General features: G+C 45.7%; 1 protein-coding gene across 11 annotated transcripts in view; it reads right to left on the bottom strand.

Annotated features, from left to right (window-relative positions):
- The window catches only part of ZC3H11A (zinc finger CCCH-type containing 11A), a 191,597-nt gene that overhangs the window by 155,362 nt on the left and 22,509 nt on the right, over positions 1-13,726 (bottom strand). For all 11 annotated transcript variants that reach the window (XM_069633096.1, XM_069633095.1, XM_069633097.1 and 8 more), the window contains one exon: positions 2,684-2,803. In XM_069633096.1, coding sequence (XP_069489197.1) covers positions 2,684-2,803 — 120 coding nt within the window. The remainder of the gene's footprint in view (positions 1-2,683; positions 2,804-13,726) is intronic.

The following is a 13,726-nucleotide window of genomic DNA, read 5'->3' as shown; positions in this document are numbered from 1 at the left end:
TAAAGTTAGGGTGTTGTCCATCAGGACTCCGAGATTTTTTTACTACCATAGATGGTGATGTTCCCATTTCCGTTGGCCACGGGATGGCGGTTTCATTCTCTTGGTCTTTGGATATGAACATGATTTCTGTCTTTCCTGGGTTGATTTTTAGAATGTTGGCATTCATCCAGTTGAAGATTTCTTTTAGACACTCAATTAGGGTTGAGTGATCGATTTTGTAGATTTAAGTATCATCTGCAAAGCTGTAGCATGTAATGTTGTATTTTTGGAAGATTCTGATAACTGGAGTCTGGTAGATGTTGAAGTACAATGGTGATCGTGAGGATCCTTGTAGCACTCCACTGTTAACTTGTGGGATGGATTTGAAGGGTTTAATCCATACAGTTTGTTCTGTCTGCTAGTATTGATTTAGTCCAGAGTAGTGCTGCGTCTTATGCGTAGGTCTTTTAGTCTTTTGGTTAGGGTGGCATGGCTAACTGTCGAAGTAGTGCGGTTTCTGTCCTCTGGCGGGTCTGAAACCGACTTGAGCTTGGTCTAGCAGGTGGTGTTTTTCTACGTGTTCTTGGGTTAGTTTGTATACGTAGGTGTCTAAGAGTTTTGCTGGGTAGGGAAATGTTTGAAATCGGCCTGTAGTTGGAGGTCTTCTACGTCACGTGTTTTTTAAGAGTGGTTTGATATACACAGATTTGAAGGTCCTTGGTACAGTTCCTGTGGCTTGTGATAGATTTAGAAGGTTTCTGTAATGTTCTGCTGGTGTTCCTTGTGTGAGAATTGATTTGAAGATGTCCGGGGGACAGGGATCCATGGGTGATCCAGCTTTCTTGCTGTTTTACCAGCAAGGCGACTCCCTCTGCTGATATTTCAGGAAAGTTTTTCTTCCTTGAAGTGGTCTGCCAGATCGTTGCATAGTTTCTCTGAGGGGGTTGGGGTGTTGTCGCAGCCTGGTGGGTTTCTCATCTTTTTAATGATGTTGAACATTTCTTTTTGTGTGTTGGGGCATTGGCGATCATCATAATGCCTTCTCTTCGCCTTTTGAATTTCCTTCTTGTATGCATGGATTTGTTTCTGGGTTGTATTCTTTCCTCCATTCCAGTTCCATCTTTTTGTTTTCTTTTTTCATGGAGCATAGTAGTGGGGTGAACCATTTTGCCATTGCTCTTCTTTTGATGGGGTGAACTGTTTTTCCGGGGCGAACTTGTCAATTGTATCTGCAATCCATTTGTGTAGTAGCTCACTTTCCCCTCTAGGTCAGCTAGCTCTAGTTCTGTAGTTGAGGGTTTGTCATCTCCAGTTGCTCGTATAGGTTTGACGTGTTTCCAGTTTCTTTTTGTGATGGTTGTGAGTTTAGGGGGTTGGATGTAGACTGGAGTTGGCGGAGTGATCACGAATGGGATGATGAGATGGTCACTCCACAGTATTTGTATCGGTGGTGCCGGGGTGATGTTTTTCCTTGGCGAAGATTGCATCGAGGGTGTGTTCTGCCGAGTGTGTTGCCCCTTTGACGAGTAGTTGTAGTTTCATGGTAGTGAGTTGTCCAATCAGTGGGTTTAGGGAGTTGGCGTGACGGTCTTCAAACCAGATATTGATCCCCCAGGATGATTAGAGGTTTGAGGTTCATGGCTATGTTGGTGATGGTTTCTATGAAGTTGTCGCCGAAGGTTGCACCGTATGTCGTTGGTCTGTACACCAGGATGAATGTGATGTTGGTTTTTGGGCTTGCCGTTAGGTGTATAACCATGGTTTCACAGTTGATGTGGAGTCTGTTTTTATTTTCAGGTGTTCTTTGAATGTTATTGCGATGCCTCCTCCTTTAGTTTTTCCTGTTTATTTGAAGTCATTTGAAGTTGGTTGGAAGGCAGCTTTGGAGTGTGATTTTGTAGTTCTCATCCAGCCATGTTTCTGCGATGAATAGGATGTCAATGCCATTGCCATTGAGTAGGACGAAGGTCTACGTTTGAGTGTTTTGACATGGATCTTGTGTTTTAGATTGCAGTGGATTTTTCCATAATATCAATGCCCTGTCAAACACCCACTCGTTTGGGGAATGTTAACCTGAAACTCATTGGGTTTTGAGGAGCAGGGGGCCATAGGGGTGTTATGGAAGAGCTGCTCATCAGCTCGGAAAACAAATCTAAAAATCAGCAGCAGACAACAGTGCTTCTCTACAAAGGAGGGTTCTGGGGAAGGGAATCTCATGTGACAAATCTCACCAATTAGCTGCGAGTGGGCCATACCATGGCCACTGGACTAGAGTGGTTCTTATCAGCAACCTGTGCAACACACAACTCACCAATACCAGTAATTCAACAGCTTTGTTGATCTCTTTGGTGTAGCACATCATACACTTACATTGGGTACAACTTATGAACCAAAGTCATCTCTCAATATTTTTGGGTTGAATGACGATATAAGATATATATCTCAATATTATATATGTGGGCTAAATGCTCAGTTGTAAGCCGCCAACTACATTTGAGATGTCAAACATCTTCATTTATAAGACACTGATCAAAATAAAATGCAAACAGGGTTTCTATTTGAGAATACCCCTACAGCTGTGTAGATATCCAAAAGAAAAGAAACAAACGATTATCTCGATATATCGTCCAGCCTTTTGCCCCAGCGGTGCACATTTACTCGATGCAGGGGCATAAAACTAACATGTGAAACTTGGGCTACTCACATCAATCTCCATGTGCCTGAACTTGCACACTTGCCGGAAGCATCTTCCCTCCTGCCAAAGGGTGCACACCGTCTCATTTCCAATGGCTGCGTCACAGTGTCTGAACGCACAACTGTCACCCTATAAAAGGAGGAATCGGAACAGGTCACATGTTGGTGCTCAGTCCTAGCAGCCCATGGTATCAGACCAAAGAGCTCTTATCCACATAACAGAGGCGAAGAAGAGTAAGACTTTGTTCTTTGCACAAGTACATACTAGCACAAGAAGGTAGCATAAAAGTAGCAACGAGATAGGGTGAAAACAAGCATCTAAAGCGCATTTGAGGGCCAATAAAGTTTTAACAGTTATTGCCATGAAGCCATGCTTCATACATCGGAGAGCAGCATAACCAATCGAGGGTCCTAGTGGAAGGGGCCAGGAAAGTAAAGGCCTAGAAGGCCACAACACACAAGCATTAAGAAGTCAGTCAGGCAGGGGCGGGAAAGTTAGCAAGGTGAACACCACAAGAAGACTACTGGAGAGACACGGTTTTATGAAAGCCAAGAGGCCTGAAGCAGCGCAGAGCTGATGCCGGGGACCATGAAGAAGCTTCCAAGCTTGCACAAGCTTTTGACCCTACATTAGCTTGGAGACCTACAAAGGATGCAAAGCATTTACCTTCGAAACACCTGAAGGGCTGAGCAGTGGACTGGCACTAGGTCCATGCATTACTGGAATAAGTACAGAGCCAATTCACAAGGTTCTATGACCCCGAAATGGTATATCACAGATCCAGAGGGAGATCAGTACCATTCGCCCTCCCCACCAGCAAGGGTAAGAACCCTGAAACAAAGCCATTTAGCATTTTCCCACTGTACCTCCCTAAACTAGTCCACTCCTGATCTTTCCGATTTACCGTAGCACCTGGAGACCAAATAAAAAGGCTGGGGTATGTTATATAAAAGGTATACATTACAGTTCTTGTATTTCTGATGCTTGTATCTGCTTAAATTCACATGCTTTGCATTGGCCGACATCTAGTGGTAGGCGCGGAGTATTGCACATGTTTTTGAAATTCGAAAAGGAATGCCAACTGGGCGTGTTAATATCAATAGTGGGAGGTCTACGGTACCCATGATCCCTCACTCGTCGAGGTACCTCAGATTTTTTGTTTGACATTAGGGAGTGTGAGCTCGGAGAGTAGTTTAAGTTATGAGGGTGTGTAAAACATCCGATTTCCCCAAGAACCATGTGGGCGCATCTAAACAGATAAGCTTGGAATCCCATGCTTTGCATAGATTAGCGAGCAGTGCTTGGTGGGTTATTTAAAGGCAGCACTGCAAACATGCAGTCTAAACAGTAATGTTGAGTGAACGTGTGAACTGAACTCCAAGTAGCAGATTTGCAAATGGCATCTAAGGGCACCATTTCTATGAAAGAGTTTCCCCTGTGCCCAGAGTGAAGTGTGCTCTAGGCTTGAATGTCAACGTTCTCTTAGCAAGAGAACAACAAAGTTAGAAGCAGATGAAAATCCATTTTGAATTAGCCGATTTACAAAATCGTCTTTTTAAAATAGTTTTAGTCTTCTGTAATACACGATAGTCCTTACATCTAGGGAATGAAGGCCCTTTTCTGCTGCGTTTGTCGGGTGTTGGAAAAACGCAGGAAGTTCTATGGATTGATCACATGGAATTTTTAGAAGAAAAATGATGGTCGGTACGCCGTACCACCTGGTCTTTGTGAGGAACAAAGGGATCTTGTATGGATAGTGCTTGCAGTTCACTAAACCTTCTTTATATCGAAAGATGCCCTCCACGAGTCTTTTAAGTACAATATTTAAGTCTCAGCCTGGAGTAGGATTTCAAACTGGAGGCTATCTTTTTTTTTTTTAATACACCTCCCATGAAAGCTGTATTACACTAGCTAGGGCCTTAATCTTGTCCAAACTCGATTAGTGCAATGCCCTTTATGCAGGTGCGAATAAACAGGTTCTGAAGAAATTGCAAATCTTGCAAAATAATGCATTACGATTGGCATCAAGTATCCCCAGAAACCACCACATCTCCGAAGTGAGAAGCAGCACTGAATGGCTATCAAGGATAGAATCCAGCTCAAAATTGCCTCTTATCACACAAATGCTTGAACATTGCTGCCCCACCTTATTTAAGTGACAAAATCACAAGAACATTTTCGGCACAACCTACTAGATCAGCTAACGCAAACTGCATTACAGTCCCCAGATGCAACCTAAAAAAGGCTCTGGGCTCTAGTTTCCCTGTGCAAGCTGCCCAATGCTGGAACGCTCTCCCAACACGCTTGCGAATGAACCAAACCTTGAACTAACCAACCTCAAAAGATGGATCTTGCCAAATGACCATCGACTGCCTCTGTAGTGCTGTAAGCCACTTGAACACTGTTGATCCAAACTTTATGTATGCTTGTTTACCCCCTATACATTTATTGTATTAACACTGTATTCTGAGGACTATATTTGTAACCCAAGTCTTGTACCTTCTTACAAATGCACCCAAATACCTTCGCGTCAGGCGAGTAATTTAAATAAATACACACAAGCACTTTCCATCACAAAAACTTTTGTGATGTGGTACATGCCGAGAGAGCATCTAGATGTACTTTTAATGAAATGAAGACTAAGCCTGAGTCCAATAGATATAGTAGATTGTGTACTATATGCAAGCAAGGGTGAATAGTCAATCAGATTGATTGCACAAGCTCTGCACTGTTAACACAAACTTTCCGTTTGTTGAAATAACAATGCCTTGTGTTCGGCTAGCGTCCCTCTTCCATAATGCCCAAGCACATCTGGTCTAGGTTTAAATGACCACATTCTAGGACTTCAGGAGCCAGGCTGCCACGTTCCGTCTCAGAGGCCATGGGTGAAGATTTGTCCTTTGATTCAGTGGCATGTTGGATGAGCCTGGTAGTTTCATGGAGGACAAAGACATCCTTTGTAGGATGTGAAAACCATGTCTGTCGTGCCCATATTGGAGCCAACAGGATAAGTGTCACTTGTTCCCAGTGCAGCGTGGACGATTCTGTCAAGAAGCGATCTTCAGAAGGGGGTGGGGAACATACGCAAATTTCCCTGACCAATTCATTAACAGAGCGTTGCCCTTGTTAACATAAGCATACAGGAAACCTGGGATCCCTTTAAAGAAATGAAGGTGGGAGATTTGTATGTAGACGGAAAGTTTGCGACCCTAGCAGAATTCACGAGAGCTATGGGTGGTGGTCCTCTCCGAACATTGCAATATTATCGAATGCAATCTGCTTATCAGACACAATGGCCATCCTTCCCTGACGAGCCCCCTCTCACCCAAGCCTACAACTGGCTACATCGCAAGGAGGGTTGGGGATCTCCAAATTGTATACATCAGTGCACACAGACCCCCCCCCACCCCACGAAAAACCAGATTAAAGAAAAATGGGAGTCAGATATGCAAGTATCGATACCAGATGAGAAATAGGTGAGATACTGTGCACTTACCAAAAGGATATCACTTAACGCGGGTCTACAGCAAATACAATTCAAAATACTCAATAGGCTGCACTATACACCTGCCAAAATAGCCAAATTTAAACTGGACGATTCTGGCAGTTGCCCCAAATGTGGGACTCCACAAGCGGATTCATATATGTACTGGAAGTGCCCGGCCTTGGTACAGTTCTGGGGAAGGGTGGCCAAAATGCTAAGAGGTCACGCAGATTCCCCCACAGCTGGCTCCTCTATTTGTTCGGAGATATTGGGAAATGCTCGGAAAAAGTTAGAAGACTATTTAATGTATCATGTGCAATCGCCAAAAAGTGTATTCTACAGGCATGGACCCCCCCCGACCCCCTCAAGCATGAACAAATTCCTGCGCGAATTGACATACATTAATGAGTGCGAGGAACAGTACATCCTAACACAACCAAGCATGTGCCGACCAAAGGTCATTTGGGGCCCCTTCAGGGCATATCTGATTTATGCCCGGACAATGAAATTTCTATGTAAAATGTATATTGATTGTATGTGCACAGCCATTAATGTACACTACACAGAATGTAATGTTGAGTTGATGTGAGACCAAAAAAAAGAGCGTTGCCCTTCGATCTTTTCTGGGGAAACCTGGATGCATAGTCTCAGCATTGTGCCTTCTCTTGTGTAGCAAAGAGGTCAATTTCTGGGACCCCCAGTTTGAGAAGACGTTGTGTAGCACGCCTTGCGTTTAGTTGCCACTCGTGTTCTGAGGGTAGCACCGCACTTCTCCTTAGCACATCTGCCAGAGAATTGAGTTCCCCTGGAACATGCTGTGCCAGCAGAAGCATGTGCTTTAGTTCCCACAGTTAAATGGTCCTGGCTAGTTTGGACAGCCCTCGAGAATGCGTCTACCCCCACCCCCTGTTTATGTAGAGCATGGCTGTGGTGACGTCTGTAAGGATTATTTTGTACTAGCTGCGTTTTGAAAGCTTGAAGTGCTTTGAAGACTGCTAGCATTTCTAGGTCGATATGTTTCTTGGTTAAGGCTTGTGTCCACACCCTGTGTGCAGTGAAATAGAGAAAGTGTGATCCCCACCCTGTTTGGGATGCGCCTGTAGTAAGAGTGGTTTCGGCCGCTGGTGTGTTAGAAAGTTTTCCTTTTCCCCTGGACCACCACTGCAGCGAAACGACCACTAGATCACTGCAAAGGCACGTTAGAAAGAACCTGCCCTTCCACAATGCAACTAGTGCCTAGATACCTACGGTCTATGTGCGCTGCAAATAAATGCAAATATAAATGTGCTTGCGACCATCGCCAGCGACTCTTGTATTGGATGCATGGGCAATCGGGCATGTGGCACTGGATAAATGCAGGAAGCCATAATCCCAAACAGGCATATTATTGCCTTTTGCACAGTTACCGACGACTGGTTATGTACTGAGGGGGTTTCAAAAGACATGTTCTGTACCCTCTCGTTGGAGGGAAAGACCAACCCCTCGTTTGTTTTAATTGTTGCCCGCAGAAACTGTTCTACTTGACTTGACCTTTTCCTCGATGAAGAATCCAAATTGGAACAGTAGGTTGACTGTTGACACATTTGAGGTGCGTCGCCTGTTATTAGCCAGTCTTCTAGGTACGGGAACACTGGAATGGACTGCCTTCAGCGTGGGGCTACCACCACTAGAACTTGTAAACACTTGAGCTGAGGCTATGGAGAATGGCAGCACGTTGAATTGGTAGTGCTTGTCCCCCACTTTGAACCTTAGGTCTTTTTTGTGCGCTGGCAACATTGAAATATACAGTATACATCTTTCATGTCCAATGTTGCCATGTAATCTCCTTGTTTTAGTAGAGCAATTACACCTGGCAGCGTAATTTTTATGGCTTGACACGTTTGCAGGACGTAGGTCTAGAACTGGGTGCATTTTCCCATCCTTCTTTGGAACAAGAACAAATAGCTTGATTTTCCTCTAGAGGCGGTACCAACTCTTATTCCTTTTTTCAGTAAAGTTAGAATCCCCTTCTCTAGAATAAGGAAATGTTCTGAAGACATTCTTGTACGAGGAGGGTGGCAGGGTCGAGAAATTCAAATGAATAACCTTAGGCCACTGTAGTGAGAACCCAGCCATGGGGATGCATAACAGGGAGCGTGAATTGGAGCATCATTTGTTGGTAATCATTGGCTGCGAAAAGTTTGCTGTGTGTTGAAGGCGCCCCTCTAGACATTAAGGTTTATTTGTAATCTGTCCTAAAGTCTTCAATGTCTCGTGCTCCTTTTTGTCTCAAGTTGATCGTCAACTGCCTTTCCAAACAGGACTGAATACTCAATTGGCATGTTGATAAGTGATGTGCGAGTTTCAGGTTTAAACAGAATCTCGGAGCCACGAGTGGCATTTAGGCAGGATCCCTTCAGCAATGACTGTCAGCGAGTCAAAAACGTTTGAGTATGTTTTGTGCCACCAGTTTATCCTCTGTAGAGATTGATAGGTTGTGACCTTGAAGGTTCGGGCAGTAAATCAAGGGGTTCGAGTACACTGTGCCATTGTGTATTATTGTAACTCGCAAGCAGTATGGTATTGTTTGCAATTCTGGTTATGTACACCCCAGAGGTAGTTATACGCTTGCCAAAGATATGTAGGCGCTTGCATTCTTTATTAGGGGGTGCTTCTGAAAGAGTGGAACAGCAGCTCTTTCTGGTGGTTGTTACGCTCACCTGGCATCCACAGGGACGCCACCCAGCCGGGTTACTCGCTGGTATGCTTCTCAGTTTTGCCCAGATGTGGTCTGAGGGGAAGGTTCTGCCTGAAAATACAGCAGGTCTGTGTTCAAGACTGGCCGACCGGGGTAAGTATCCTCCCTCCACCCCCATATGATTTCAGCCCCTCAGGGGCACTCTCCTCACCTTGTAGTAGAGTTAAGCGTGCTCTCTTTGCAGGAGCGCGTTGTCTTTCATGGGCTAGTGCGGTCCAGTTACTTCACTGATGCCGGCACGTTTGATATCGTTCAGATAGGCCTTATTGCTGTTCTTTAGTATTGTTGCTATCCTGCATGCCTCTGTTTACTAATGTCTTTTTCTTCCTTAGGTATGCGGAGCTTCAGCGCGGCGAACTGGCTTGGTTGAGCCCTGCTGGTAAATGATGGCGCTTTAAGAGCGCTATGATGCGCTAAGTAAGCGCTATGTGCAGCGCTGCGATGGCTTGCCTTTGCTAACCTGTTTGTCTTCTTTCCTTGCAGGTCGCGGTGTCTTCAGCGGGTGTGGAATTTCCAGAGTGGTGCCAGCCAAGAGGCGACCAGCCAGGTAAGCCTTTTGAGCAGTTTGTAATTTGCAATGTCTCTTCCGATTTCTTAATGTTGCCTCCATCTTCCTCTTTCAGGTCATGCAGACCGGGAGGCGTGCAGATCCAAGGAAACCTGTTCTGGGGAGCTACGAGTAACTAAAGATGAAGACTGCAGGTAAGATGCTGCTGCTAATGATGTTCCTTTTGTCTCCATGCAGGTTCTGCTTCTCCGAGGTTCGAGGGTATAGCTGGACACGGTGAGCATCACTTTGCAAGCTGCAAAGTAACGCGAAGCGTGTTGTCTTTCTCGGGTGTCGTTTAAAATAGCCCCAACAAAATAGTCCAGGTAAAGTAGTCCCTAGGCTACCCCACCCAAAAGACTAGACTGCATAGCTTGGTTCCGAGGAACCAAGCTATGTGGATGCCTCCATGTTGGCCGACAACACAATAAAGTAGTGCCCAAGCACATTGATTTTCAAGGTGTATGAGCCTGGCACCATAGGCGCCAGGACTGGCCCCAAGAGGGTTTTGGAAGAGGATGCTAGGCTCTAGAGGCCAGAGTCCTGACTCCACCTTGCCAATGGGTTTGCCAGAGGGGGTTTTGGGCGAGATAACAGCCCCCCCCATCCAAGGCCCCTCCCATGGTGTTCCTTCTGTCTGGCCCAGGTTTGGTTGGGAAGTTCCGATGGAATTTCCTGATTAGACGTGCTGTGTGGATATTCTCACGGAGCTCCCAGGATCTATCTTGTGGTCCAAACCCCTTCCAATCGACGAGATAATATAGCTTGGTCCTAGAGTATTTAGAGTCCAAGATATCTTTGACTTCGAATTCTGGTCCTCGATCAACAAGTATGGGCTTAAATGGTGTCCCAATCCGTGTGCCGGGTTGCATTGGTTTCAGGAGGGACACATGGAATACCGGGTGGATGTGTAGATTAGGTGGTAAATCCAGTTTCACAGCTGCTGGGTTGATAATTGCCTTAATGGTATAGGGTCCTAAGAATCTGGGATGAAAGGTCCGGGTTCCCTCGATGGGTACAAATTTAGCGGCTAACCAAACTTTGTCCCCTACTTGATAATCAGGGGCCTTTTTCCGGTGTTGGTCGGCGAATCTCTTGTTTTTCTTTGGCATGAATAAGGTGTTCCTTTGCCCCTTTGAAAGCCTGACTAATGGTTGTGTGTAGAGTCTTTACCGCTGGCATTTCCAAGCTGGCTGGAAGGTCTAGTTCAGAGGTACGTGGATGTCTGCCATAAAGCGTATAGAAGGGCGTTTGTCCTGTGCTTGAATGGAAAGAACTGTTATATGCATATTCGGCTATCCATAGTAGTTCTTTCCAATTCCTTGGTTCGTGGTGCAGCATGCACCGTAAATATTGCTCGAGTGTCTGATAGGTTCTCGGTTTGGCCGTCCGTTTTGGGATGGCGACTGGTAGATAGCCGAACGTCAATCTGCGCCATTGCACAACATTTTTTCCAGAAGTTAGAAACAAACTGGCTGCCTCGATCAGAGACCAGAACCGAAGGGAAGCCTTGTAGCTTAACCACTCCTTCCAGGAACACTTTTGCTAAAGTGGCTGCGTCTGGGAGGCCTTTGAGGGGAATAAAATGGACCATCTTCGAAATAAGTCCACAACTACAAGGATGGTGTTGAACCCTTGGCTTGGAGGTAGATCAGTGATGAAGTCAAGGAAAAGAGTGCCATGGAACTGGAAGAATGTCCAATGGTTGTAGGAGACCAGATGGTTTTTGTTTCTGCGATTTATTTTGTGCGCAAACACCGCAGGACTGAATGATGTCCTTACGCCAGGTAGGCCACCAAAAGTTCTTTCACCTTAGCTAGAGTTTGGCGATCCCAGGATGCCCTTCGATCAGTGAATCATGATAGTTTGAAATAATATGCTGTTGGAATTCCTTCTTGGGTACATATAGGCGATCCCTAAAAAAGGGTAGATGGTCCTTGATGGTATATTGTTCTCATTGAGTTGAGTTCCTTGTCCATGATGGCATAATTAATCTCTGGAGGTGAAAACTTTTTCGACCAGAAGGCCACAGGATGCAGCTGGCCGGTTTCCGGGTCTCTGTGAAAGGACAGCCCCCCATTGTGAGACTGGACGCATCAGTTTCAACAATTTATGGGAGGTCTGGACGAGGATGTCGCAGAATTGGAGCGGAGGTAAACCTTTGTTTAAGTTCCTGAAAGGCTTCTTCGGTCCAAGCAAACTTTTTATTGTTTTTTCGCAATAGTACGGAGATTGGGTGCACAACCTGAGAGAAGTCTGGGATGAACCGGCGGTAGAAGTTTGCAAAGCCCAGCATGCTTTGTACCCCTTGCAGAGACGTCTGAAGGCCATTTCAGAATGGCATCTACCTTGTGCACGTGCATTCTGATGCCTCCTGGAGAAAGGATAAAACCAGGAAACTCTACTACGTCGGTGACGTGAAAAAAGCATTTTTCAAACTTTGCAAACAAACTATTTTGACAGAGCTTGGCGAGGGCTGAACAAACGTGCCTGACATGATCTTGTTTCGAAGCCGAGTATACTAAGATGTTGTCTATGTACAATAAGGCGCACATCAATTAACTCCCTTAAGACATCATTCATGAAATATTGGAATGCCGCAGGAGCGTTGCAGAACCCGAAGGACATGACTCGATATTAAACAAGCCGTACTTAGTACGGAAGGCGGTTTTCCATTCATCTCCTTTTCTGACTCGGACCAGGTGGTATGCTCCTCGAAGGTCCAATTTGGTATAAATCTGGGCATCTTTAACTTGGTCTAGCATCTTTAGGGATAAGTGGTAAGGAGTAGCGGTTCTTTACGGTGATGTGGTTCAATGTGCGGTAGTCAATACAGGTTCTCAAGTCCACTTCCTTTTTCGGTACGAAGAACAAAGGACTGGCTGCTGGGGACTTCGAAGGACGAATACATCCGTTTGCAAGATACTGTTCTAAATAGGATTTCAAATGAAGGTTTTCCGGTTCTGTGAGAGCGTAGATCCTGCTGCAAGGGATTTGTGCACCAGGAACAAGGTTGATCTGACAGTCATAGGGCCTGTGCGGCGGCAATTTATTGGCTGGGTCCTTTCGGAATACATCCTGGAAATCATGGTATTCACTTGGCAAGGTGTTAGTTGCTCCCAGGGTTGATACTGTCGCTCCGGGAGTCATGGGGATACAGACGTCTGGTTTCTCCTCTTGTTAACAGCAGGCAGGGGAGCAGTCATAGGGGAAGGTTAATTTTTGTGCCTGCCAGTCTATCAAAGGGTGTGAGCAACCAACCATGGCATCCCTAGTATTAGCCTGAACCGAGGTGCCCTGATGAGATCAAAAGACTCCCGATGTCCGTCCTGGCACAGCAAGATTACCCTGGCTGTGCACTGGGTTACTGGTCCGGAAACGATTTCCGTCCCATCCACGGTGGTTACCTTGTACATAGTTGGCTTGGACCACAAAGGAAGCCCCATCTCTGCTGCCAGTTCTTGATCAATATAATTTCCAACTGCTCCGCTATCGATGTTTGTTTCAACGGCATACATTCTTAGCGACTGTTGGTGGTTAATTAAGATCACTGGTATTGCAAAGTGCGAGGTCAGCAACTCTTCTCACTCGACAAACTGACCTCTAAGTTTGTCGAGCTTCGTAGTCCCCCATCCCCCCCCCCCCCCCCCCGATTCCTTAGCCTCATCTTTCTCTGTGGCCCCCGACTGTTCTTTGGGGTTTTACTGCATAGTCCTTCAGGAAATGTCCTGGTTTCCCACAATACAAAGTTGTCATCTTCTTTTGTCCCGCTCTTGTTTTGTTAATGGAGGCCGTATCCCTCCAATCTGCATGGGTTCTACAGCATTTTCGGGTACACTGGTGTGTTTTCCCTTCAAACATACACGGTCCGAGGGTCCATCTTAGACCGGTCTGCTTTTCGCTCCTGCAACCGGTGGTCTAGCTGCACGACCAGATTTATGAATTCGGCACAGTCTCTGGGTGGATTAACCACCTGGGCTAAGACATCCTTTAATTCGCCTTGTAAGCCTCGATGGAATAATGTGGTTCTTTAGTTTTCTGGCCACCTAGCTTCGGCAACCAGTCTGTTGAAGGTAGCAATGCACCTTAACAAGTCCTGATTCCCCTGTCAGGAGGGACAAGAGTTCATCGTCTACTGCTTGTTCCTGGGTATGGCGAGCAAAACTTTTTTCCATTTCTCTCTCGAACCCCCCAAAGTCATGTAATAGAGGATCGTCATGGGTCACCAACGGCACTGACCAATCTGCTGCACTACCATTCAGGTATGATAAGACAAAAGCTACC

This window comes from Ambystoma mexicanum, chromosome 13, assembly GCF_040938575.1.
Source record: "Ambystoma mexicanum isolate Mex_15411 chromosome 13, UKY_AmexF1_1, whole genome shotgun sequence".
Lineage (NCBI taxonomy): Eukaryota > Metazoa > Chordata > Amphibia > Caudata > Ambystomatidae > Ambystoma > Ambystoma mexicanum.
The sequence above is the reverse complement of the archived record's forward strand: the minus strand, read 5'-3'. Positions and strand labels throughout refer to the sequence as shown.